The sequence below is a fragment of the Lepisma saccharinum genome, chromosome 7, assembly GCF_977018435.1.
Source record: "Lepisma saccharinum chromosome 7, izLepSacc3.1, whole genome shotgun sequence".
Classification (NCBI taxonomy): Eukaryota; Metazoa; Arthropoda; class Insecta; order Zygentoma; family Lepismatidae; genus Lepisma; species Lepisma saccharinum.
The window spans coordinates 79353623-79381396 of NC_139235.1; the positions used below are offsets into that span (position 1 = coordinate 79353623).

Here is a 27774-nt window from a genome sequence, read left to right on the forward strand (position 1 = left end):
GGGAACAGAAAAAAGTCTCACAAAGCAAAATCCAGGCTGTATGGAGGGTGCGGGACACATTCAATATTTTGTCTAGCCAGATATTGGGCAACAATGTTGGAAACATGAGGGCATGCATAATCCTGGTGTAGGTGCAAACCAGATGGATGCAGTTCAGGTCGTTTTCGACAGATGTGTTCAGCCAGGGTCTTCAAAACTGTCACATAATATTGCCCAGTAATTGTGGTATGTGGGGGCACTTCATGTTGGTAGATCATTCCACAGTAGTCGAAGAAGGAAATCACCATTACCTTATTTGCCGACGGGACAGCTTTGGCTTTCTTTGGAATCTGAGAACTGGGTGATTTCCAGACTGTGCTCGCCTGCTTGCTTTTGGGATCGTAGTGGTGAAACAAACTCTCATCACCAGTTATGATGGAATTCAAGTAAAAACCCACAGCGCTACAGCCCTTTGAAGGGCCTTGGCTTACCTACCGACTGCTGGTCTCCCTCCCACACTGTTCCTCCGTCACCTGTTATAGCATGGAGGTCTTAGACCAGTATTGGGGTGACGGGTGATCAGCCCGACGAACCCCCAGCCGTTGTTGTAGGTCTTCTTGACCGGGTGCTTCTGTTTAGGCGTTAGCAATCTTGGCACCCATCTTGCACATACGTGTCTCATGTGCAAACGATCGTGCAGAATAGTGAACGCACTACCATGGGAAATGTGTAACACGTCCGCCATTTCATCTATTGTTATTTGGCGATCTTCCCGAACATTGATGGCAGCTGTGTTAATCATGATCTTGTTCACTGCGGTGGCTGGATCATCCGGGCTGCTCTGCTTTGTGGTCGAAACATGGCCCTCCTTTAACTATTTGAACACCGAAATGCGGTTGATTGTGGAAGGACGTCTTCACCGTATGCCTGCTGAAACAATCCATATGCTTCCGTGGCAGATTTCTGCAGACGGACGCAAAATTTCAAAGTCACGTACTGCCCCTCATGGACCGACTCCATTTTCCATATGAGACATCTGACCATTCGTGTTTTGTTTGTGCAGTGTTGCAAGATGCATGCGCAAACGCGCTTGCAATTTTATCTGCAGATTCCATGAGACATGTTCTTCTCATGCAAATTAGTTTCACCGCTGCATGTTTACTGTCTGATTTAAAAAAAAAAATCATTCTCGCTCTTTTTTGACTAGCCCTCGTATATACGTGGACTATGCAGAAAGTAACTTACGTTTTGGTGGACTCATCCAGCTGTGGTAGCGTGCAGTTCATGTTGCTTCTGCTGTGTTCACTGTGAATGTTTAAAATGTGTGCTGCAATTAAAAACCCGCGAGTTGTGAAGTGCGGTCAGTGATTAGATTTTTGTTGGGGGGGGGAAAAAAACACAATTGAAATTTATCGGCAACTTTGTGAGGTGTATGGAAATGATGCAATGAGTGAAGGTGGAGTGAGGCAGTGGTGCAATATGTTTAAAAATAGCTGCACTAATGTGCACAATGTAGAGCGAAGTGGCCGACCGAGCATTGTGACTGATGAACTGGTGGTGAAAATTAATGCAAAGATTCGTGAAAACTGCCGCTTCACAGTTACGGAGCTCTCGCTTGAGTTTTCTTCAAATTTCACGAAGTTTGTTGCATGAGATTGTGCCGCAAAAGCTAGGCTACCATAAGTTTTGTGCAAGATTGGTACCAAAATTCCGAGCTTCAACAGTGACTTGGAACTGCAGGCAGGCGTGAATGAGTGGATGAAGTCCCAGGTGACAAAATTCTATGACGATGGAAATAATAAGCTGGTTCACCGTTATGATAAGTGTCTCAATTTGTACAGAGACTATGTTGAAAAATAGTGTAAGAGTTTGACTTTCAAATGTATATAATAAAAAATGTTCCCCTTCACTTGGGTTTTATTTATTCCAAAATGTAAGTTACTTTCTGGATAGCCCACGTACATATTGCTTGCATTGTAGAATTATTCCTTTTGTATTATACAGTTGTTATAAGCAGCAGTGGCAGCTTAAGAACCAGAAGACTGCATGGGGCACCAAACCAGGATGTCCCTTTGAATGTATAATACATATGCCTTGGTTTTGTAAAACAAATGCCTAAACATGCATTTTCTTTTTTTATGAACCATTCAGTTTCTTTAATTTTGTATCAGACTGATAGAGTATCAGTTACCAGTAAAGTCCTTGTCAGTACTGTATTGGTATCAGGGGAAAATTTCACATTGGTCCATACCTATCAAACTTACACTGAAGGGCATTATTAGATTTTATGTTAATGTAATTTTAATAATTCGAAGATACTTGTATTCTTACTCTCTGGTAATACTTATCACACTTTTTATTGTCGTGTCACTTACATTCTTATTATTTATTTCAGTCTGAAAGAGTTCAGGGCATCCTTTGTTGAAAAGCTTGATGAGTGGAAGCAATGGTATGATGCTCCAAATCCTCAAGAATTGCCATGTCCAGAACCGTTTGAGAATGTTACAGGGCTTGACAGGCTGGTGGTCCTCCGATGCGTTCGTCCGGATAAAATGGTCCCAGCTGTTCAGGTGATACATAAATGTTTTGTGTTGTATGAAGTCAACATGAAAACATTATAACTAGTACTTTGCATTCAACTAGTTTTTTTTCTTTAGTGTACTATCACTAATCATTAAATTCGGACTAGAAACTAAATATATTGAACATGTTTTCTTCAACAAAAATGTAGAATTTAAGAACAAAATAATATTACAACCCCCAAGAAAGTGTGGGGCGTTACCCCCACACCCCCTATACGCCTTCATGGCATGGTGCTATGCACAGGGGAACACTTTACTTTTTTTTATACCCTGCTTCGTCCTCCAATGTTTCATGATGGGGTTAATCTATTTTAACTCTTCATGGTGGGTGTGGTAAACATGGTTTTCATATTGTATAGGTGATGTATTGTAATTCCTCTTTGCAAATTTGATTGTTTTCTTTCCTGATTAATTTCAAACCATTGCATTCATTAACAAAGGTTACGGCTTCTGGAACATCCCAGATACTGAAACCTTCATTAATGAAGGCTGGTCATTAGAAATTAAGTGGGGGAAAAAACAATTCAATTTGGAAGTGGAAATATGGTACATCACCTATACAATATTTTAACAATGTTTTAACCCTACCACAACAAATTCTTTTCCCCCATCCTCTAAGGTTCAAAGTCAGCCTGCAAATTTGGAGGACAAAAGAAAGTCGTGTTATGATTTTATCTAATTTTTAATAGGTTAATGGCATGTGGCATGAAATACCACCTTTTAAGAAAAGTTCATAGCAATATCCTGAAATATTACCCATTCTACTTGTGCATGCTTGTGAGAAGGTTGATTACATACAATAAATTACTATTAGCTTTTGTATACAGGTCATTCAAATGAAACAGAGCTGGCAACAGTGCAAATATTTGATGGCTGGGATGATGGCAACACTGCATGCAATGCTGTCAGTCTGTGTGAAGCATCTGCTGAATAGAGCATGATGATGGTGGTGTGTAATAAATACAGGGTGTCCAGATTGTAACTGTCAGTTTTTAAAGAGTTGTTACATTTCAAAAACCAAGTTTTTTGTTAACAAAGCATTACAAAAGCAATCATAAAGGTAAAGTGTTCCCCTGTGCATAGCACCATGCCATGAAGGTGTATAGGGGGTGTGGGGGTAATGCCCCACACTTTCTTGATCTGGTCGTGAGTGGGGGTGATGTGATCAGCATCATGCCCCTGACCGCCTTTACCCCCCAGGGTTTCCCCCAGGTACCCATGTTATTCGACGCTGGGTGGGCGCCGGGGCCGCTTCCACCGTTAGAAAAGTTCCCAGATTTGAACCGGCTGGGGATCGAACCCGGGACCTTGAGCATGGTAGTCAGACACGTTACCGACTGAGCCACCGCGGCCACCACAAAAGCAATCATACATTTGTGAATTTGGTTCAGCAAATTTTCATACATTGTTACGTACCCAATAGGACAAAATAATGTAAATAGTTTGCCAAAGCAGAACAGAGATGGCAGCACCAGGCGTGCAAGATTAAGAATTAACATAACATATGTGAATTACTATATAAATAAGAATAAAACTAATGGGAAAGATGAAAAACAATAAATATACTATAAGAAGATAAAGAATAAATATAAAAAAAATAAATTAATATATATATTCAGTAAATCAAATCAGTGATCATATGTAAGTTAATACGAAAATTAAATAAGTCAAAGCACTGATACAAGTTTGTGTCTTTGAACAGATATTGCATCTGTCTGATTGATTTACCATGCCCATAGTGGAAATTTTGTTTACATCAGTGGTGGCATGTTCCACTCGATGCCACACAGCACTTCTGGTTGCGCGTTTCAGCCGTAGCACCTACTTGGATGCGTGTGTCAATCGTTTGGCACCAAGTATACACTCTGTTGTACCCAGTTAGTGTTGGCACGTTCCAATCGCAGCCGCAAGGGAGGATATTAGTATAATTCCCAAAGCTTAAAGGAAAAAGCTGGAAAAAGGATAAAGGAATTCATTAAATCGTCAAAAACATAAATAAATGGAAATCCAGAGGGAAGTTCACAAAGAAGACAAGAAGGAAGTCCAGATCCAGAATGCCAGAATGTCCATTAAGAAGGAAGTCCAGATCCAGAACGTCCATTAAGAAGGAAGTCCAGATCCAGAACGTCCATTAAGAAGGAAGTCAAGATCCAGAACATCCATTAAGAAGGAAGTCCAGATCCAGATCCTCCATATTGAGAAGGAAGTCCAGATCGAGATTGTACCTTACGAAGGAAGTCCAGATCCAGATCGTACCTTACAAAGGAAGTCCAGAGAGAAGAATATACAAATCAACAAAAGAAATAATGAAAAGCATATTGAAATGAAAATGAACTGTAAATAAGAATTATAGAAGAACATAACTTATCATGTAAATATTCTGAATCCATGTATCCTGTGTTTAAATAATATTTTCGTTTAAACGTCTCCATTGGAAGGCATCCTGTCTGGTTTCGTTGTCTACAAAGAACCCTACCCTGATGATATACTAGCTGAGGTTTAAGATTAAGATTTATGGACCGTGCACCAAATAGAGGTAGCAACATGTGCAACTAACTGTCGTGGTGCTAGTGTCGCTCAAACAAAAATGGCATCAGTATAGGAAAAAACATGCATAGTCCACGGAAGTCAATACAGGAGACGAGCAGGCAGCTAGGAATTCCAAGGTCCACTTTTCACGTAGTGGTGTACAAAAGCTTATGTTTGTGCACATACAAGGTTCAGTTGTTGCATGAAATTAAGCCACATGGCAAGCCGAAAAGACATTCATTTGTCATTGAAATTCCACAGAAGATTGACATTACCCCTCTGGACCTATTTCTTTGGGGGTACGTCAAATACATGGTGTATTCTGGTTAAAAGATACATGACCTACAAGAACTGCAGGACTGTTCAGAATGCTCTTGCTTCTGGAACTCCTCAGATGCTATAGAATACATGAAGGGAGATTGAATACAGGCTGGACATTCTCCATGCAACAAATGGAGCTCATGTGGAGCTATACTGAGCTGTAACTGCTTCCAAACTTGGTGAATTTGTCTTTAAAATGTATGTTTTAATTTCTAGCTACTCCTTACCATGTTAAAATAACACACTTTAAAAAACTGTCAGTCCCACTCTGGACACCCTGTACATAAGTGAGCTCACATGCCACACACAACAGCTGACACTCTGCAACATTTCTACTGGGAGATTATTAACCACCCACCTTACAGCCTGGACATTTCCTTTTGTGTACTATGTCAGGCCCTGAAGGGAATTTCAATAACGTTTCACCTCTGATCGAGAGGTTTTTGATGCTGTGGGAAAGTGATTCCACCAGCAACCAGCATACTTCTGTGCAGAGCATTTACAGAAACTTGTTAAGCCTTGAGACCATTACCTAAATGGTAAGGGGGGGCCTGTGTTTAGGCTCACTGGAACTCTTCTGAGTATACTGTCATTATAATACATACAGTGTTAGTATCTTGACCCAGTAGTGGCTTCTGCGTATTCGCACATTTGCACGTGCACACCCAAATAAATCTGTAATGCAAATCATTATTATTATACTTATTTATTGAACTCTATCTCCTTCGAAACATCAAGTGTTCCCATGCCCACAATGTTAGCTTCACTCCCTATGACGCTGTTGCAGCAGTCGCGTAGAGGACGCTGATCGGGTGTTTTGGCTTGAGCGCCATGTGAGGGGAGGTTGCATCATTTAGGAAGGCTGTGAACGCAGCGATCTGTGTGCGAGAAAATGTAGTGTTGCAAACCCATTCTATTGGAGATCGTGTGACGCAGTCGATGCAACCCATAAATCATCCCAAATTGAGGTGTTTTGTTTATGAAAGTAAAATTTCGATGGTATATTGTCCCGAGCATAACAGGGGAAGTAAAGGAGGAGAGGGTGAGGGCAACTGAAACCAAAATGGGTGTTTTAAGCATGCCTTAGCTTTGTGCATCTTGGTCAAAATAAATGGCCTCTGTGGCGCAGTAGCTGAATTATCAATCCGCGGGGAGTGAGCATGCATCAAATAGTCAGCTGTTTTGCATTGTGTGGCTGTTACTGCATTACAAAATTATTTAACGCTGTCAAAAGGCAAAAGGCCGTTCCTGTTTCAGTGCAAAGTGTTTGATTTCATAATGAATAGGGAAACAGTACATAGTGAAAGCAGACTTAACGTTATTGAATTTTTGGAGGAAAGTTAGCTACAAAGCCTGTAGCAACTGCAGTAATACGTATATGGATACGGCGGAAGAGAAGGAATATTCTGAAGTACGATTACGAAGCAGGGCAGTGTGAACTTAGTGAGTACTGTTATTTGCTTTAACATTTATTATTCTCTTGATTTCGCTTGGTTTGCTTGGTTTGATCAGTCTGTCATTAGAAATACGTAAACAACAGCTAGATAGATTACAACTGATTTCCTCCATGTGGTAGTTGGATCGGCTTCTTTGGTGTACGCCAATGTTATTATTCTCCTTGTTTATTAATATCAGCAGAGCCGAGGAGAAAGTTTTTACGAAATATTTTGCAAATCGACAATAGTATTGATATTGTTGTTTGATATTTCTATGTTTTGAGTGATTTTGTCAGGTTATCAAATGCTGAATTACATACTGCACAATAACATCGCTCTTCTCGAGATTGGCTGGATAATTTCCTAAATATTTGAAATTTGTAAAAAAAATTGTTTTAAGAAATCATGAAATACGTATAACTCTGTCATAGCCCCATTTTCAGTGAAAGATGATCAAAACTTGGGTTGCCAATATATTAAGCTTCATTATGTACGCAAAAACGGGTGTGAGTATTTCACAGGGGTGGTGCTACACTTCTGCTGGATGCGAGACTGAAGTGCACACCCATAGAGCCAGACCACGAGCCGCCACTGTCTTGACCCCTGTCTTATGTTTCATTTGAACAACTCCTATATTATTTTAAATGAAACAACAAAAATGTCAAATATGCAGCAAAATGTTCCAATATATTCACTGAAATTCAGTCAATGATATAATTGTTCCAAATATGTGTTTATTTAGTACTTTTTGCACATAAAGTGTTTCTCAATTTGAAATATATGTTTATTGTTTAACTTAAGGGAAGCAACCTAACCTACTGTCTGAGCTTTGCAAGTGTTAGATAGGCCTACACACTGACTTGGGTGCCACAGAACAATCTTGAAACACTTAGGGTACCTTGAAGCGAAAAAGTTTGGGAACCCCTGTTCTAAGTAATGAATGACTAGAATGAAGAGTCTAATATAAATATTCTTCTTGTTTTTTTTCAGATATTTGTTGTTGACCACATGGGCCAAACATACATAGAGCCTCCACCGTTTGATCTCTTGGGATCATACAATGACTCCTACTGCTGTTCGCCACTGGTCTTCATTCTTTCCCCTGGTTCTGACCCCATGGCTGGGCTTTCTAAGTTCGCCAAGGACAGAGGGCAGAAAGGGGATAAGTTCCAAACCATTTCTCTTGGACAAGGACAGGTAAATACATTGGGGATGGACCGAAATATTTTTTTTTTATGATAATGAAAAAGTAACAACATAAAGTTACCAGTCAGTGATATTCTAGCAGTCCAGTATAAAATTAAAAATATTCCAGGGAGAATATTTTGTTCTAAAGAATTACTTCCATTCTTGGCTCTTTGGCTTGGTGAAGCCGCGGTAGCTCAGTCGTTAGGGCATCTGACTACCATGCGAGAGACCTGGGTTCGATCCCGGCAGGGGAGAACCGGGACTTTTTTGACCTGTTCAAGCAGCTCTGGTGCCCACCCAGTGTCGTATAAAGTGGGTAGCTGGAGGAAACTCTGGGGGGTAAAGGCGGCCGAGGGCATGTTGCTGATCACATCACCCCCAGCTCAGCCAAGATCAAGAATATGTGGGGCCCTAACCCCACACCCCCTATACGTCTTCATGACATGGTGCAAAGCACAGGGGAGCACTTTACTTTTTTTTTACTTGGCTCTTTTCAAAGAATATTGTAACATTTCATGGCAAAATGTAGCTGTGAAAAACACACTTACCACTCTTCTTAAACAAATACATAATAATTCCATGCAGAGCCTCCCCGATGGCATAGTGGTAAAGTCGTCACCTTGTAATCAAGAGGTCCCAGGTTAAATACCTGGTGGAGACACAGGTGGTTCGGGTTCCACTTGCACAAATTGTACGTAAAACGAAAACTCAAACTCATAATAATTCCATGTGACTTTTGCAAAAAAGTTGTTTACTTTATTTGTGTATTGATATTGGTGACTCACTGTTACTATTCACAGATTGACATTCTAATACATTTTATAACAGTCCCACTATTGGCAAGAATGGTCACGTACTTTGTTTTACTTGAACTGTTATGTAATTTATTATAAAATCAATCGAGAACCTTCTGTGTATGCTGGCAGTTAATTGTCAAAATCTATTAGTGAATATAATTTTTCACAAAAGTCATGGAATTATTACATATTTGTGTATGAAGAGTATTCAACCATGTTTGTACCATGAATTTAAATTAGAGATGGGACCGATTACTCGGTACTCTATCGGTATTTGCCGATACAGGCATGTTGGTGTATCTGTTTATCAGTAAAATTATTGATTATTTAAGCAATCTGATATATCTATAAATATCTTATGATTTAGTGCAAAATTGTGCCATTTTGTTATAATTTTTATGAATTATTTCCATGCCCTACTTAAAGAAAAGGTAAATGTGTAAATATGCAGCTTCTTTTGCACTGTAGTCACAATGAAACACGCATTTATTAAAGAGATCAATGATCCATTCAAGTTCTTCAAGGACGAGCTGGGATTTTATATTGGATCGGTAGAATATCAGTTATTGATTGATTGAGTTGGTGTTTTAAGTTCACTTTATGCACAGTAAGGCTAATTAGGACTGGACCTACAGTTTAAAGTGGGTTCCGAACCACTATGTGCCTCCACCGGGTATCGAACCCGGGATCCCTTGATTACAAGGCGACAACGCTACCACTGCGCCATCGAGGAGGCCCAATATCGGTTATTGGTATAGGCAAATTTTATATCTGTACTTTATCGGCATTGGCCAAAATTTTATATCGGACCATCCCTAATTTAAATACTTACCACCTTTGACACCACACCACCACTTACCACCTGAAAATCAACATTGCAGTGTGTAATTTTGGATTTCCTGTTTCAGTAAAAAATGTAATGTGTTTCTCCCTACCAGATAGAATCTCAATAACATTTCACAAAGAATCCAAACAATTCACTCATTTAGTTAATTTTCAGTGGTAAGGTGTCAATTCTAAATACATAACTAGGGGCTGAACCGATACCACTTTGAACTGATACCGATGCCGATACTTTTACCGATTCCCACCGATACCGATACTTGAATATTTCAATAATTGAAAGTTATTTACGATATTCATTAATAATAGTGGAAGTTTTTTTCACACACAACTGGTACAAAATAAAGTGATACTTCGAATTTTGCATAATTTCCAGAATAATTAGACTCCACGAAAATGTCAAGAGGCATTTTTGTAGAGCCCGTGAAATACCAAAATACCGGAAAAGTATCAGTTGGTATCGGTTAACAAATTCTAACTGATGAGTCATTTCATATGAAATCAACACAGCCCACAACCTGACCAACTCCGATTTTCATGAAATTTGGGGAGTTGAAACTATGCATGGAACTTAGTATCTATGAAAATTTTTAGTTTAGTTTGTCTTGTAATTGTTACATTATTCAAGGTCAAAGTTTGCATAAATTGCCCTTTTTGAACCTGCTTAGCTATACTAAATGTGCTGTAACTCAACCTCTATTTCGCCTAGGTAAGCTCAAATAAAGCTTATTGTACAGGGAATTGAACAAGCTTTCCAGTGATATATAACAAGCCTACCTTTGGATAAAAATGTAATGACCTTGACCTTCAATATCTCAAAACACACGTCATCACCAAAAATCGTGAAAAAAATATATTTGGTCCCTCATGCTATGCTCTAAAACATACCAAATAATCATTCTCGGACTGCAATGGGATCAGAAGATACAAAATAATATGTGTAACTATGCGACTGATAAAAGCCTCATTACATGAACTATGAGGAGTCAAAGGTCCCTTTACACCCCCTACAAAATGTAAAGGAGTTATCCTGGTTATGAAAGAAATAGGTTAGGCACAGGGAGATCCCTAGCTGTGTGTGTCAAGCGCAGGTCGGGCATATTGTTGACCACCATATTGAATTCAACGCAAAAATTTCAAAGGAAAGGGGGGTGATGTGATATATCAAATCAGGCTAGAATTTTATGAGAAATGAAGTGACGAAGGTTTTTCCAACATATATTTAACCAGCAAAAAGTTAATACTGCATGCTTGTAACCATTTCCTCCTTTTCGAGGTGTTAAAAACAAAGTATTAGAATGCTCCTAACGTGTTAGGAACTCTTCGAGATCACGCTGACATCTCGGGAGAGATAGAAGTATACGCACCATTGCATATGGTTTTAATCGACATTCACCCAATTGTTGAATAGTGAAGAATATTGGGAAAGGTATCTCAAACAAACACTTCCTTTGGAATGAAAAATTCTTCAGTGACGAAGCTAATTTTTATGTTCACGGTGAAGTTAATAAAAAGAATATGCAATGCCTGTGATTTGATAATCTACAGTAGACAGATCCCAGCTGAATAGTTGTTGCTGGTAAGCTAATGATGTGGTATAGTGTATGGAGAACGGGAATAGTTGGTCCATATTCAACAACGGAACCTTAAATTGTGAGAGCTTCTTGGATGTGTTAAATGAACAGGTTTTTCATCCTTGCTTACGGGATATGGCACTTTTCCAGAGTTTTGAAACAGGACAGACACTATATGGACAATGTGGCAATTTCTTCACGGTAAATTTCTAGGTAGATTGATGGCAGATGGGGATCTATTAAAAGGCCTGCACATTCCCCAAATCTAACATCTCAGGAGAACTTTTACCTTCAGTAACATTTGAAGAGAATGGCGCATGCACTAAAAGTCTGTAATATTGACCATCTGAGAGAAGGCATAGTTGCTGCTTGCGATGATGTTGCACCTGCTACATTGCCAAATGTTCTATGTGAGTGTGAGAGACGTCAACGAGTGTGCTCACAGGAACATTGACAACATTATAATGTGCATATATCATAAGTGAAAGATATGCTTATAACTTTTTACTGGTTAAAGATACGTTGGAAAAACCTTCGTCACTTCATTTCTCGTAAAATTCTAGCCAGATTTGATATATCACATCACCCCCTTTCCTTTGAAATTTTTGCGTTGAATTTAATATGGTGGTCAACAATAAACCGGACTTGTGCTTGACACACACAGCAAGGGATCTCCCTGTGCCTAACCTATTTCTTTCATAACCAGGATAACTCCTTTACATTTCATAGGGGGTGTTAAGGGACTTTTGACTCGTCATAGTTACACATATTAATTTGTATATTCTGATCCCATTGCAGTCCCAGAATAATTTTTTGATATGTTTTAGAGTATGGCACAAGGGACCAAATATATTTTTAGTGATGACTTGTTTTGAGATATTCAAGGTCATAGGTCAAGGTCATTACATTTTTAACCAAAGGTAGGCTTGTTAAATATCACTGGAAAGCTTGTTCAATTCCCTGTACAATAAGCTTTATTTGAGCTTTCCTACGTGAAATAGGGGCGGAGTTACAGCACATTTAGTATAGCTAGGTGGGCTCAAAAAGGGCAATTTATGTGAACTTTGACCTTGAATAATTTAATAATTACAAGACAAACAAAACTAAAAATTTTCATAGTTACTAAGTTCCATGCATAGTTTCAACTCCCCAAATTTCATGAAAATCGAAGATGGTCAGGTTTGAAATTGCACATATCTGTGTTGATTTGGCATGGAATGACTCTGATACTTTCTGATACCACTGTTGCTACAAACATAACATAACAGTTGCTACAAACTTGCATTATCTTGCTTACAAAATGTTATTCCCCTTTGCTGTTGTGTGTTTCAGGGCCCAATTGCTGCAGGCATGATAAATGCTGGTCTAAAAAATGGAGCCTGGGTCGTGTTGCAGAATTGCCATCTTGCTGTAAGTTGGATGCCAGCTTTAGAAAAGATGTGCGAGGAAGTGATTATTCCCGACAACACGCACAAGAATTTTCGTCTGTGGTTAACGAGCTATCCATCTGGTGCTTTTCCTGTTTCCATATTGCAGAATGGTAAAATATGGCATGTCTTTTCTTTCTAAAATGTTGAAGTGTAGTCTGCCTTTTTAACCAATTCACGGGGTGGACAAAAACCGAAGTGGAGTACATAATATGCATTGTCTTTTGTAGATCCAAACAGATAATTTATTGTTGCCAACTATGTGGCCAAGACACATTATGTCGACTTTTGATCTCACCACTGAAGTTCTTGAGTTAAAGTCCTGGTGTGGGCATTGGTATTCATTGTGAGTGTTCCTTCATCGGCATGGTCGTCGCCAGAAATTTTCCTAGTGGAGCAGGGGGTCAAATCGAAGATGTCGAGGACACCCCCTCCCCTCAAAAATATTGATACAGACCAGTGTCATATGCAGAAGTTTGTCAAAGAGGGGCTCATTTTTAAAATTATTGCATTATCGGTATTTAAAATTGTGTTACTACTACTACTACTACTCCTGCTGCTGCTGCTGCTGCCGCCACCGCCGGTAGCAGTAGCAGTAGCAGTAGCAGCAGTAGCAGTTTTAGTTTATTTTATTTTAGCACCCAATAAGTTTTTTATAGGAATTATATAGTACGTGTTACAACCAAGATTACATAATAGTTACTTCGAACATTAGTAGCAGCAGCAAACGCAGTACTACGAGGTCCATCCAGAAAGTAAGTTTCCCTATTTTTTTCCCGTGAAAGTAAACATAATGAGCCGTGTAAATTGCGCATGCGCAGCAGAGCTAAGACGTATCAATCATATGCCAGGCGGACAGATCCCGCCCAGCGCCAGTAGCGAGGCAGCAGTGGTCCGAAGTGAAAGCTCATATTCCTTCTCCCGCCGCATGCCAGTAGCGAGGCAGCAGTGGTCCGAAATGGAAGCTCGTATTCCTTCTCCCGCCGCATGCGAGGTTCGGTCGGTGATAAAGTTCCTGAATGCACAAAGCACTGCGCCAATTGACATTCATCGTCAGCTCTGTGAGGTCTATGGGCCGAACATTATGAGTAAGCAGATGGTGCGTCACTGGTGTCGGCAGTTTTCGGAAGGTCGTCAAAGTGTTCATGATTAAGAGCTCAGTGGGTGTCCGTCCCTCATCACTGATGATCTGGTTGAGCTAGTGCGGCAGCGCATCGTAGAGAACCGTCGCCTCACGATTACGGAGTTGAGTAGCCTTTTTCCGCAGATATCGCGATCCGTGTTGCATGAGATTGTCACGCAGCGCCTGCTGTTCAAAAAATTGTGTGTCAGGTGGGTGCTGAAAAACCTGACACCCGAACACAAAATGAAACGTTCAGGAGCAGCACTGACATTCCTGCAATGGTACCATGATGACGGCGATGATTTCCTTGACAGGATCGTCACGGGCGATGAGACGTGGATTTCGCACTTCACCCCGAAAACCAAGCAGCAGTCAATGCATTGGTGGCATAGTGGATCTCCGGTCAAGAAGAAATTCAAACAGACGCTGTCGGTACAGAAAGTGATGTGCACCGTGTTTTGGGACATTTTGGGGCATTTTGCTCATTGACTTCCTCCCCAGAGGTGAAACGGTGAACGCTGACCATTACTGTGAAACACTAAGGAAATTGCGACGTGCCATTCAAAACAAGAGGCGTGGCATGCTTACTGCAGGTGTTGTGCTCCTGCATGACAATGCTTGTCCACATACGGCTCGGCGCACAGCAGCTATTTTGACGGAATTTGGCTGGGAGTTGTTTGATCATCCACCTTATAGTCCTGATCTGGCTTCCCACGATTTTCACGTTTTCTTGCACCTCAAGAAATTCCTGTCCTACGGTGAGCCTTTTGGCAACGACGAAGAGCTGAAGACGTCTGTCACACGCTGGTTCCATTCATAGGCGGCAGAGTTCTACGACAGTGGGATCCAAAAGTTGATACCACGATATGACAAGTGTCTCAATTCTGGTGGTTGCTATGTTGAAAAATAGCTGAACCTTTGCTGTACCTGTTGCCAATAAATGGTTTCCTGAAACTGTGTTGTTGATTTTTTTAAAAAAATAGGGAAACTTACTTTCTGGATGCACCTCGTATAAGAAGCTTCAAAACGTGTGAAAGTTACAAATTAACAGAGTTTCAGTGTTGCAAATTATGAAAGTTTCATACCAAATTCGATATCTCAAGACCATTTTTAAACTGACGCAAAATGAGGTGAAATAAAGTGCTTTGTTTATAAATTGCCATAAATTGAAAAAAAGTAGATGGAAACTTCTAGGGGGGGGGGGTTCGACTGACTGGTTAGACCCCCCTGCCAATGCTCATGTTCATCGGTTTCATCAGATCACCAATGATCAGAAGTGGCAGAAAGGCAATGCTGAATAAGAAAAATATGATACAGTTGAACCTGAGTTATACATATGTCAAGGTGAAGACAAAATAATTTGTATAACTGAGAATTACTTACAAATCCGATTTATATTCCATGTGAAATCATTATTAAAATACTGCAATTCTTTCTATTGTAAGGAACAAGATGTACATAATATATGTTATTTCTGTCATAAAGTGGTAAATTAACGAATCTAAAAGTTAGATTCTTAAGCTTTATGTGGATTAGCCTCCACTTCACGTATAAATTTTAAATTATAACTTTTCCCCTTTCTGTTCTCTATACCCAACCAGTAGCAACTGAAAATGTTCACTGAAGGAACTTCTGTTCTGATTTTATTATGGAACACTTCATATCAGCTATCGGCACATTTTTAATGTGCGTAGTTTCGTATCGCAATTGCATACAAACGAAAATGCATCTCATGTTCTGAACAACTGCAGCAAATCTTTCTCCTCTGATTTCATGCATTTTCTTGCCTTCTCTGTGACACCACCGTTCCACATTCTCGGAACTCTAGACCAATTGCCGTCATGCTTGTCTATCCGGATCAAGGGGTCCCGGGTTCGATAACCGGTGAAGGCACATAGTGGTTCAGATCCCACTTTAAACTGTAGGTCCAGTCCTGATTAGCCTGCCTTTCTGTGCATAAAGTGGACTTAAACCAACAATTCAATCAATTAATCGTCTATCCAGTTTCGTATTTGAAACTCTCCTTGGGCTTATGGGAAACTCCAATAAACAGCAAATTTATTGATAAAATGAACTGTTTTTATCCTCTCTTTCTGGGGAATTCTGAAGAAGAAACTATCAAGCTGGCCTCAAAGGAGCACTATTCAGGGTAACACTGCAACGCCACAGGTCTCGTTTCAAACCCTGGTTCAATGTGTTTGTCTGACCATCTACTTCATCAGTTCATCATTCATCCTCATTACCACATATACTCCAGGAGATATACATTGCATTAAATTCGCATCAGATGCCTTCTCCAGCAAAGAGTGATACTATTTCAGGAGTTTACACATCAATAATGCATCCAATGCCTTCATGTAATTACTCAGGAGAAAAAAACAAAACTGAATATTATAAATTTCTTTTGCATAACTAGAATAAATAAATAAATAAAATATACTTTTGTATTTATACAAGCAATAACAGAATAATGGGACTGTGCTCAGTTACACTTTTTATAGAAAATTAAGTCAACATTCGAAAGGGGGCAAGAGGGGGGGATGAAAAGTTCTCGGCCCAACCAAGAAGGGAATCATCTAGAACTTCCTTGCTATTCCACATATTCACCCCAAAATTCAACATACTTGGTACATCATGCCTTATGTTTCTTTAACCCTTCCAAGGGGAATTATTTTTTCACAAAACAACTGCGCTGCTGCTGTTATCACATCTGAAACCTTAAAAATGTTATCTCCTTATAGTGTATTTTTCAGTTAGGAAATAGGTAATTTGTGGATGATTTGTGCATGAAACCCATATACTTCAAATAGCCAGTGTCTTCACAGCCTTTTGTGAGGGAGCATTGTTGTGCAGAAACATAATACGTTTCCACATTCTTCTCTACCATTGTTCCTTTAATGGCTTAAAAACAAATTAACAGAGAGTGTTATCATTCTGCAAACTGGCATATGAAATAACACATACTCCCTCTGTCCCATAATTATTGTCCGGTACACTTGTGTTTGTTGTCACAAAATACTTGTCCGATCTGTCACACTTGTGTATACAGAAGAAGAAATTGAAACACGGGAGAGAGTCATACAACGTTATTACTCAAGGATCAGTACAAATTGGCTGATCAAGTATCCAAAAGAAAATAAATAAAAAAGTTACCATTTTGGCATACGGACTATAATTATGGGGCAGAGGGAGTATATAACAATAATTACACATATATTTTGGTAAGGGAGGTCAAGAACTTTTCAGCCTTCCCTCGTAATTATTGGCAATTTATTGACATATCTGTGTCAGTCAGTAACAATAAATTATTGATTAGTATGTCTCTTATCTGAATTTTGCTGAAATATTTATGAATAATGTTGATATTTTTATACTTGCCTTTCTTCAGGAATAAAAATGACAAATGAAGCTCCGAAAGGACTGAGGAATAACCTTTTCCGATCATACATCAGCGATCCTGTTTCGAATCCTAATTTCTTCAATGGGTGCCTGAAAGAGGAAGAGTGGAGGCGCCTGTTGTTCAGCTTGTGCTTCTTCCATGCTGTGGTGCAAGAGAGGAGAAAGTTTGGGCCTCTAGGCTGGAACATACCATACGAGTTCAATGAATCTGATCTCAGAATAAGCGTTATGCAGCTGCAGGTAAGTTGTTTGAATTTAGATTAGGTTTTGCGTAGGGCTGAGCCGATACCAGTTTGAACTGATACCGATTCTCATTGTTACTGATACCAATGCTTGAAAATTGTAACAATTAAAAGTTGTTTAAAGTATTGATTAATATTAGTGTGGAGTATTCTACTTCATTTATAAGCATCAATCTATTTAGGGGGGTTTGGACCCTCCCCCCAGAAGATTTACAAAGTACAAAAATTAAATAATAAAAATGAAATAATAAAATAACCAAAATTAAATAATGAAAATATACTTTTGTTTAAACGAGGATTATTCATTTTTGCCAAACTTATTGGAAGGCAAGGATTATATTGTGATCATATGACGGAATCAAAAAGATTTATGCAAGATTTATTACTACTTATAACCAGAGCTCGAAAAATCCCAGTTGCCAGGTTGCCATGGCGACTAAAAATTTCAGCCTGGCGACTGATCTTTTGCTGTAATATTGCAGTTTTTTTTTTTTGCATGTACGAAATTTTGAAGATTCCAAGTTCAAATTGCAGTACAGCGTAAGTTAGCAAATGATTTTTTTATCAACGTTTTGAACATTTCATAGAATCAGGAACTATTCCTTACTCTTTGTCCCCCAACCCCTAATTTTCTGCTTTCTCACATGATTTAGCGATGTTTTGAATGTGGTGATGCTCAACTTCTTATAGTATGCACAATTGCCAGTAGGTGGTTTCCTGGCACCTGAATTTCAGAGCTGGCTCCTAGCTCTGAAGAAGATTTTTCGAGCACTGCTTATAACGTAATATTCATAAAATATTACCAGGAACTTTATTTTTCGTGAACTCGATCTAACATCCTTTTTTTATTCAATAAATACTAAATTCTTTATCTATTTGACACTAATTTTCTTAACAGAGCATTTTTTTTCTTTTACAAATTTTGCCGACCTTAATTACACATAAGCTAGATAATGAATAAATTCTGTAATATCACTATTCTTATACAGATTTATTCAATAAAAATATAATATTAATTAATTTGAATATTTTAATTAATACTATTTTATTTAATATAATACAATTATAATTATTTTAGTTTAAACATTATTTTTATTATTATTATTTTGAGGCACTTGGTTACAACCCCCCTTAAAATTTTTTAGATACTGTCACCATATACGTACATTTTTTCACATAATATTTGTACAAAATCAATATAAACTTCGAATTTTGCCTAACAGAATAATAAAACTCCGCAAAAGTGTCACGTGGGGACCATGCAAACAATGAAAATGTTGGAAAGTACAGGCCTGTATCTGTCAGAAATCCAACCAATGCTTTCTGATACCGATATCACTGGTATCGACCGATACTGATACATTGGAATCAGTATTCAGTCGGTCCTAGTTTAGTGTTAATAAAACAACAAGTCTGTACATCAAGGATTATGTCAAAAACCCTGCCTCTTCCATCTACATGGCAGAACGCTATGCAGTCCTAAAGGTGCTTAATTTTGCTTAAGTTCATACTTTCCAAAGAATTCTCATTTGCTGTGATGTGATTAGTGTGCTCCACAGTCTGGATTTGCTCTCTTCCAGGCACAGTGCAGCATATTACTTGACGGCTTGTGTCGTTATCTGTTAGTACCAAAGTTCACTTCTGCTGGGTCCCTTGTCACGTGGGTATCGAGAGAATTGAAGGAGCTGATGCTGCTGCCAAGAATGATGATGCAGATGAGGATATGCTAGTGCACCTTGTACCAACCAGAGACCTTCAGAATGTGGTTCATTCCTTTTGAAGATCTGGCAGGAAGAGTGGGATGAGGTGCCGGGGAACAAGCTTTGCACCATCAAACCCACCATTGAATCATGGCATTCCTTGTATTATCCCCCCCCAACAAGAAGTCATTTTAACTCAACTTCAGATTGGACACAGCAGTATCACCCATGGTCATTTGCTGAAAGGGCTGGACCCTCCAATGTGTGGTGTACGTAATGTCTACCAGTCTGGAAATCCTGGAAAAGTCAGGGTCATGGAAATATCAGGGAAGTTTACTATTTTTCTGGAAAATTCAATATTTTTGTAGTACCACACTAAAAATAGGTTTTTGAACAAAGAAAAATGGGACAAGGCAAGAAATTATAAATTGGTTGTAGGCAAACTATATTTCAGTTTGATGTACTGAGTATTTACAGTGGTTACAGCAAAAATTTTGTAGCAAATACTCTAGGAAAAGGGATCATGTTCTGAACTACAAGTAAAAGAAATCTACTACACTAAGCAGCCATTGAAATTTTCCATTATCTTATTGCAATTTTTTGTTGTGTTTGGTAGATATTAGGATTAATACATTATTACTATATTTTTGTGAAGTATGTATTATTTATGCTATAATTGTTCTGATTTTTTATAAAAGAGAATCTTTGTTAAACATTAGTCAATATGCGGCAAGTATTTCGTAAAAGCTCATCTCTGATACTCCTATCAGACAGTTAGTTTCTGTTCTCATCATTAATTTTAACATGTGAATATTCTAAAAACTTGGTTGAGTAAGTGTGATGTTTTGCTAAAGTATAGTGACCATTTCATACACATATTTAAATACAAGAATTGTCCTAATGACTTGGTCTGGAAAACCTGGAAAAGTCAGAAAATTTTGTTTTTATGAAATGGTAGACACCCTTGTTATTTTCAGCATATTATTATTATTGAGTGTGCCGATTTCACTTTCCTCAGACAAACTTTTTAATCTTTACAACTGTTTATCATTCATGTGTGGAAGATGCCAGTGTTTTAACATATGTTTTAGCCTTTTGAGAAGAGCAGGCATTTTATACTATTTCTGAGGAAGTTTTTAATCTCGCCTTACCTTTTTAATGTGTTGTGTTTTTCCTGTGCAGGTTCCTTTACCCTTTATAACCTTTCTCAAGGGTCTCTTTGCACCCCTTTTTAACCTTAAGGTACGATTTTTAGATAAGAGGATGGTTCCTTATATACTTTGAAGGGTGCACAATGACCATATGTGTTGACGTACCCAAAAATGTTATACCCTGTACCAGCTAACTGTAGACCAGGCGAACGAGAACAAGTAGTGACGCGAGACTGCTCCACAAATGAACAGTGAGAGAAATGGGATTGCGTAATGGGCGACTGGAGTTACCTGCTTTTCCTGCTTCACTCTGTCAGTGTTGCAAACTTTTGAAGAGGATAATGCCATACGCACATGACAAACGGGCCGTATTTTCATCTCCAGTTCCGTCCGCTTGGTTCAAGAATTTCTTATGGATAAGACAGCAAGTGCAAATTTTGATAAGCTGTACATTTAGCGTATGGACTAAGGTCTCGGCCTTATGTCCATACATGCTATGAAATTTCCATATATGTACAGTTAGGACTGTATGGTTGGCAATGCTGCATTTTCACCACTTGATTTCCCTTCTCCTCCTCTGCCGCTATGCGCAGCTCTGCTCCACAGTTAGCTGTAACAGGGTATAACTCATTCATTCTTCTTCCCCACTTGTCATAAATTTGGAACAAGAACGAGCACCTTATATTCATCCACTTTTCTTATTTCAGAACGGTGGTTATGTGAGCATTCAAGTGTTAAACATATCCAATCTTTTACAAATCAACTTTCCTATTGTACATTATAATTTCAAGTTATTGGCCACATGTTAAAAAGATACTTACTAATTATATTTACCTCTTTTTCAATTTATCTCTTATTCATAATTTCAGATGTTCCTTAATGACTATGAGGATATTCCTTTCGATGCTCTAACATATTTAACTGGAGAATGCAATTACGGAGGTCGCGTAACAGACGATAAAGATCGAAGGCTCCTCATGTCTTTACTGTCAACTTTCTATACACCAGAAACTCTTTCTGATGAAACGTGAGTACTTGCCAGTCTGTATTCTTGTTTCAGTGTTGTTGAAAAATTGTCTCTGTTCAAAATTCTTCTCCCACTGTCTGACACACACATGTTTTCTGTCACTCAGACCAAATTGTGCATTAATATATTACTATATTTGTTTATTCTCCAGTATGTTATTTCTATGGAAGACTATTTTGGTGTAATTTTATTATACAATCACTTATTCTACCAGCTTACATACAATAGAAGGTATTCTGATCTCAGAGTGATATAGATTTGTGTCAGTAATAAAATGTGTAATATAATTTTTGGCAATGATACAGGTTGCCACATTTATTATAATATAAGTGTCTTCTGTAATGGAAAATTGCCAAGAATAATAATTTATAAATCTTCAAGTTGATTGGAACAAGATTCTTTCAGATACTAATACCACCTATATTAAGGATATAAGTACCGTATTTGCTGGCATATAAGATGCACCGGCGTATAAGGTTTATCACTGAATATTATATGTAATTTACAATATTTCAAATATAAAGTAATAAGCAGATCTACTCTCAACAAATAACTTATGTAATCTAACTAGCAAAATAATACATTTTAATCATCTTCGTCAAAACCCAGACATTCATCTCCAGAGCTATGTAAATGAAGAGTCACTTAAACCTCTTCTGAATCAGAATCTGATTCCTCATACAACAAATTGTTCTCTCTACTACCTATCCAGTGCATTACTAATGCCACACTTCTTGAATGATTTAACCACCTTCTTAGTTTTCACAGCATCCCATGAAGCTTTAATGCATTCACAAATTTGTGAAATGCTCGGCCTCTTCCTTCTTCCTGGTGGTGTAACCTGAGTATCGCCACATAAGATGTACCCTGTTTTTCAGACCTATTTGTAAAGGAAAAGAGTGTATCTTATATGCGAGGAAATACGGTATATACCATATCAGGTCAGATTAAGTAGAATATTAAGTTGTGGGCTTAATGGTGACTGTGAAGTCCTTAAATTTTTATTTTTTTATTTTTCTATTACAGTTGTAAGTTCAATTATTTTGTTAATCACTAGCTTCATTTTGTTATTATTGGGAATAATATTTTTGATTAAAGATATTACAATTTTTTTTGAATGAAGTATTGTTAATTTAATAGTTCTAATACTTAAAAAATCTCAACATCTTACATGCTTGTATTTTGAATGCTACTTGTAATTTTACCTGTTGAAAGCAGTATGTGCTTTGTGATTATCTCATTTCATACTTGCAATTAATCCAGTGGTTTAAGATATTCATTAAAAAATTATAAGTGACTCTTTTTTTGTTACAGGTACACATTTTCAGAGAGTGGTGTTTACTTCATCCCCACTGACCCAACGTACATCAACACTATAAAATATATTCGTTCTCTACCATTGAACCCACTGCCAGAAGTATTTGGTCTTCACGATAATGCAGACATAAGCAAGAACAATCAGGAAACTCAGGAGGTATCAATTTTTGCAATTTATAATGAAACATAGAATTTAGCTAGTGCCGCGGTGACTACCGTGAAGGGGACCCAGTTTCTATTTCCAGGGTGGGAATAAAGTGGGAATTTTTCAGACCTTGTCCCTGCATAAAGTGGATCTGGGATTTGCCCAGCCTGAAATCAATGTGTACCTGGGGGGAACCCTGGAGGGGTAAAGGCAGCCAGAGCATGGTGCTGGTCACATCACCTCCAAAATGAACAAAATCGAGCATAAAGTGTGCCTTCATGGCATGGTGCTATATGCACGGGTAACTTTACCTTTTTTTTTTACCTTTACCTTTAGAATTTAGCTAAAGAGCCTTTGTGTAAGTCTATGTACTGTACAGTGTAGTGGAAGGTAATCCTTTTTCTTTTCTTTTTGAAAGCATGTTTTGATATTGGTTGAAGGTATTACCAAATACCATCTCAGGGTTCCCACACACCTGGAAAAACCTGGAAATCTCAGGGAATTTGAAAAAAGTAAAATTCGCAGGGAAATCTCAGGCAAAATCACCTAATTGAGTCACATTGAAGTACATCTGATGGGTTAGAATGTTCTCCTACCTGTTGATTTTCTTCACACAAGCTGCTTTGAAGACACAGGCTATTCAGAAATCAACTTCCGATTGGCTCATAAGAAGCAATACATAACCAAAGCAACATGGAACATGCGCATTAGACAGCAGTAATGTGTAATCACACTCCACACACAACAATAGCTCATTTCCTTCAACAGTGCGCAAGTAGGAACTGACGAACATGGACGCTCGTATTACTGCTCCCACCAGTTGTGAGGTATGATTCGATTCCTTCAAGCAGGAGTCAACGCAGCTGAAATTCATCGTCTACTGTGTCATATTTATGGTAATGGTGTTATAAGTGATATAGTGCTGTGAGAGACTGACTGGAGCAGGAAATTTAAGGCTGACTGGAGCAGGAAATTTAAGGCTGGGCATGTGGATTTGCATAATGAAGGAAGTCAAGGAAGACCTTCAATTGTGACCGATGAACTTGTCCGACAAATTGAAGAAATTGTGTGAGCAAAACGCCATATCACAATTTCACAACTCTCCGAGGAATTTCCTCAAATTTCCAGGACACAATCGGCGATGAATTTCGGCTGCTTTGATTCCTGCTTGAAGAAAACAAATCACATCACCCACTTCACAACTGGCGGGAACAGCAATATGAGCATCCATGTTCATCAATTCGTACTAGCATACTGTTGAAGCAAATGGACTGCGGTTGTGTGTGTGGACAATTACAGATTACTGTTGGCTGCTGCGCATGCGCCATGTTGCTTCGGTTGTGTATTGCTTTCTACGAGCCAATTGGAAGTTGATTTCTGAATAGCCCTCGTATATGTTTATTTTTCAGTACAGATTAATTGATATTGTGTCCATTTGTAAATGTGTTTTTCAAAAGTGTGAAAATATTTGTTCTATATGTGGTATGTTTGGAATGTTATTTTGTGTACTGCAAAACAGTTGGGATAGGTGTTAACTCAGACAAATATCTGTAACCGTAGACCTTAATTATATATGCACAGGGATTCTTCATTTAGTTTGATTTCAGAAAGTGAACTGATGTGATGTGAAGTATTTCCCAGTACCGATAAACTACCGATATAAAATTTACTGATTCCGATAACTGAGCCAATGCAAAATTGCAAATGATTCTTGCATAACATTCATTCACCTCCTCAATTATTGTATGTAACCAAGTGATTCAATATGATTTACTTTAATAATGAACTGCTTATTTAGGTGGCCGCGATGGCTCAGTCGGTAATGTGTCTGACTACCATGCTAAAGGTCCCAGGTTCGATCCCCGGCCGGTTCAAATCCGGGAACTTTTCTAACGGTGGAGGTGGCCCCGGCGCACACCCAGCATCGAATAACATGGGTACCTGGGGGAAACATCACACAACAACACATCACCCCCACTCACGACTGGATCAAGAAAGTGTGGGGCGTTACGCCCACACCCCCTATACGCCTTCATGGCATGGTGCTATGCACAGGGGAGCACTTTACCTTTTACCTTTTTACTGCTTATTTAGACATGTCACAAAACCATGACATACAATTGTATTTTCTTATTCATATAAGTAATAAAATATGGCTAAAATTATCAGTAACATTACTGATACACAGATATGCCCATACCGATAGAGTAACAATTAGTTTGCTTGTGCTGGGTCCCCAGTCATGTAGGCATCAAGGAGAATGAAGGAGCGATGCTACCACCAAGTCTCCTGTTGCAGATGACAGCTTTCTCGTCCACCTTGTTCTCGTTCTCTCTCTCGCCGAGAATATGTCATCCTAACTCTGCTTCGAATCTGACACAGCTGTCTCACACATTGCCATTTGCTGCAAGGGCTGGACCCTCTGCTGTGTCGTATCTGTAATGTTGTTTTAAGTGTTCGGCGCATTCTTCTCGCATGTGCTGATTTTAATTTCCTCAGAGTTTTAACCCAACGATTTATCTTCCATTCATGTTGGGAGGAGATGACAGTGTTTTACCAAGTGTTTTTATCTTTTTTGAGAAGAGCGGCCCTTTTACACTGTTCCTGAGGAAGTTTTTAGACTATTTTTTAAATTTCGTGTTTGTTCTGTGGAAGTCCCTTTGCAACTTGTATTTTTAACCTTTCTCAAACATCTCTTTACACGCCTTTACTTTTTTAAAATTTTAAGGTAAGGGTTTTTAGATAAGGGAATTTTCCCCATATACTTAGAAGGGTGCAAAATTACCCCAAAGACCAAAGTACCTAAACAGTTTAAATCAATCAATCAGCTAGTCCATCTCATCTCTAATAATAATAATAATAATAATAATATGGTGGTGATGTTATGGCTATGAGGGGTAATGTAGTTTATTGTAAAAAAAATAAATAAACAATATTGCACTGTGTATTGTATATATAATAATATAACCTGTGGCTCTACAGTCCTTGAAGGGCCTAGGCAGATGTCCCGACTACCAGTCTCCCTCTCACGTTTCTACCTAGAGGTGTGGAGATCTTCAACCGGTAATGGGGTGACGTGGGATCAGCACGTTGAACCACCGGTTGTTATAGGAGATTTCAGAGACTGGAGTACACTACTCACTCGTAGCTCCCCAATTTCCTCATGATGGTGGGTTGCCACTGGTCCTATACACAGGCCAAGAACCCAGGTGTACTCTAACCCATGCTGTCCCGCAGTTGGAGCCCAAAGCACAGTGCCTTAGACCACGCGGCCATGAAGGAGGGTGCACTGTGTATTGACTACTCTGAAAAAAAATTGAAGATTCTGGAAAACTCATGGAAGTCTCAGGGAAAATACATTTCAAGTTCACGTGGGAACCCTGCATATTTATTCATGTATTGGTCACTTTTCTTTTATGTAAAATAGGATGAAAAGTGAGGTACAGCTTGTACTAAAGATAACTGAAGGTCATACTTAATTTGAAACTACCAGCATGCAGTTCTTTTTGTAGTAAATTAACACTATTGATCATCATCAGCTGCTTAAACAAGATTCAGTCACAAGCTACAAGTTTGGAAAATAAATTATATCAGTCATTCTCAACCTTCATGAGACTGTAAGCTGGTATTTTTTTTTTTTGCTTCAATCCTTACAATTTTACTCGTAAGTACCTTTCGATTTTTTTTTATTTTGTGCAAATATGCACCCTTGAAATTAATTATTAATAAATAAATTGTGGCATAGTAATAAAGGATCAGTTATGTTTAGGGTTGTAGACAAATATGAAATTAGGTTTAAAATTATTGTTTGAAACGTCATGATTTCATCTTGGACTCTATTTCAGCTGTTGCTAGGTGTCCTCTTCACGCAGACTGAAATCTCTTCAGGAGGTGGTGATGCCGGGACAGGAAGCATGGCGTTGGATATAGCAGCAGATATTTTATCCAAACTTCCTCCACCATATGACTTAGCTGCTGTATCAAAGCAATATCCAGTGCTCTATATGAATTCCATGAACACTGTTTTAAAACAGGTAAACTTCAAATTTGATATACAAGGGACGGTGAAATGAAAACCTTAAATTTGTTTTTGTTTTTTATCTAGTAGATTTCTGTATGTAAAGTTACACAAGTTTGCTGCATTCTAACATAGACCCATTGCTGATCCACATGTATTTTCAAGTCTGAGTTAGTGCCTGTATATCTCAAGAAGAAATCTATGTGCCGTCATTTATGAGGCATTGCGAAGGTATTTCCACCCATCTGCGTGTGAACTGAGGCCATTGTCGAACTTGCTCTTCTATTTGTAAACTTGCTGGCATGGTAAGCATGCATAGACACATTGAGTTTTCATTTGCCATAGAATGTCTATAAGTTTTAGGCTTCGAGAGGGCAAGAAACCACTGCTCCTTGCTGGTGCATCTTTAAAATGAGAAAAGTGGTCATTAAATCAGGCACACACAGGAGATGTATTACGTAGATATTTCAGCGAAAAATGCTGGCTCGACCAGGACTCGAACTATGCCATTGCTCTACCACTGAGCTACTGAGCCAGCCTGGCCTCACCTGATTTTTCGCTGTTGCTGTTTTACCTGTGTGGAATCGTCTCTGTTTGTGCTACGGCAATTGGATCTGTTGCCTTTGAAACACTGTAGATGTTGATGTTGCCTGGTTCCTCCTAATGTAGAGACGTCAATTCATTAAATTAGGCACACACAGAAGATGTAATATCAAAATATTTACATAGTAAATTTCCTGTGTATGCCCAATTTGTTGAATTGACACCTCTACGCTGGGAGGAACCAGGCAACGTCGACGTCTACAGTGTTTCAATGGCAACAGACCCATTCTGGTAGCACTAGCAGAGACGATTCCACACAGGTAAAACATCGACAGCGAAAAATCAGGCGAGGCCAGGCTGGCTCGGTAGACAAAAGTGGTGTTGTGAAACTCACTTGATCAGTGTTCCAGCCTTGAGATCGTTTTGTAAATAA

The 27774-nt window shown here is 38.7% G+C and overlaps 1 protein-coding gene across 2 annotated transcripts in view; it reads left to right on the forward strand.

The window, feature by feature from the left end:
- Window positions 1-27774, forward strand: part of Dnah3 (dynein heavy chain 3, axonemal) — a 266334-nt gene that overhangs the window by 216111 nt on the left and 22449 nt on the right. For both annotated transcript variants that reach the window (XM_083125480.1, XM_083125481.1), the window contains exons 58-64: window positions 2375-2549; window positions 7838-8044; window positions 12582-12789; window positions 17188-17438; window positions 21161-21318; window positions 22633-22792; window positions 26626-26814. In XM_083125480.1, coding sequence (XP_082981606.1) covers window positions 2375-2549; window positions 7838-8044; window positions 12582-12789; window positions 17188-17438; window positions 21161-21318; window positions 22633-22792; window positions 26626-26814 — 1348 coding nt within the window. The remainder of the gene's footprint in view (window positions 1-2374; window positions 2550-7837; window positions 8045-12581; window positions 12790-17187; window positions 17439-21160; window positions 21319-22632; window positions 22793-26625; window positions 26815-27774) is intronic.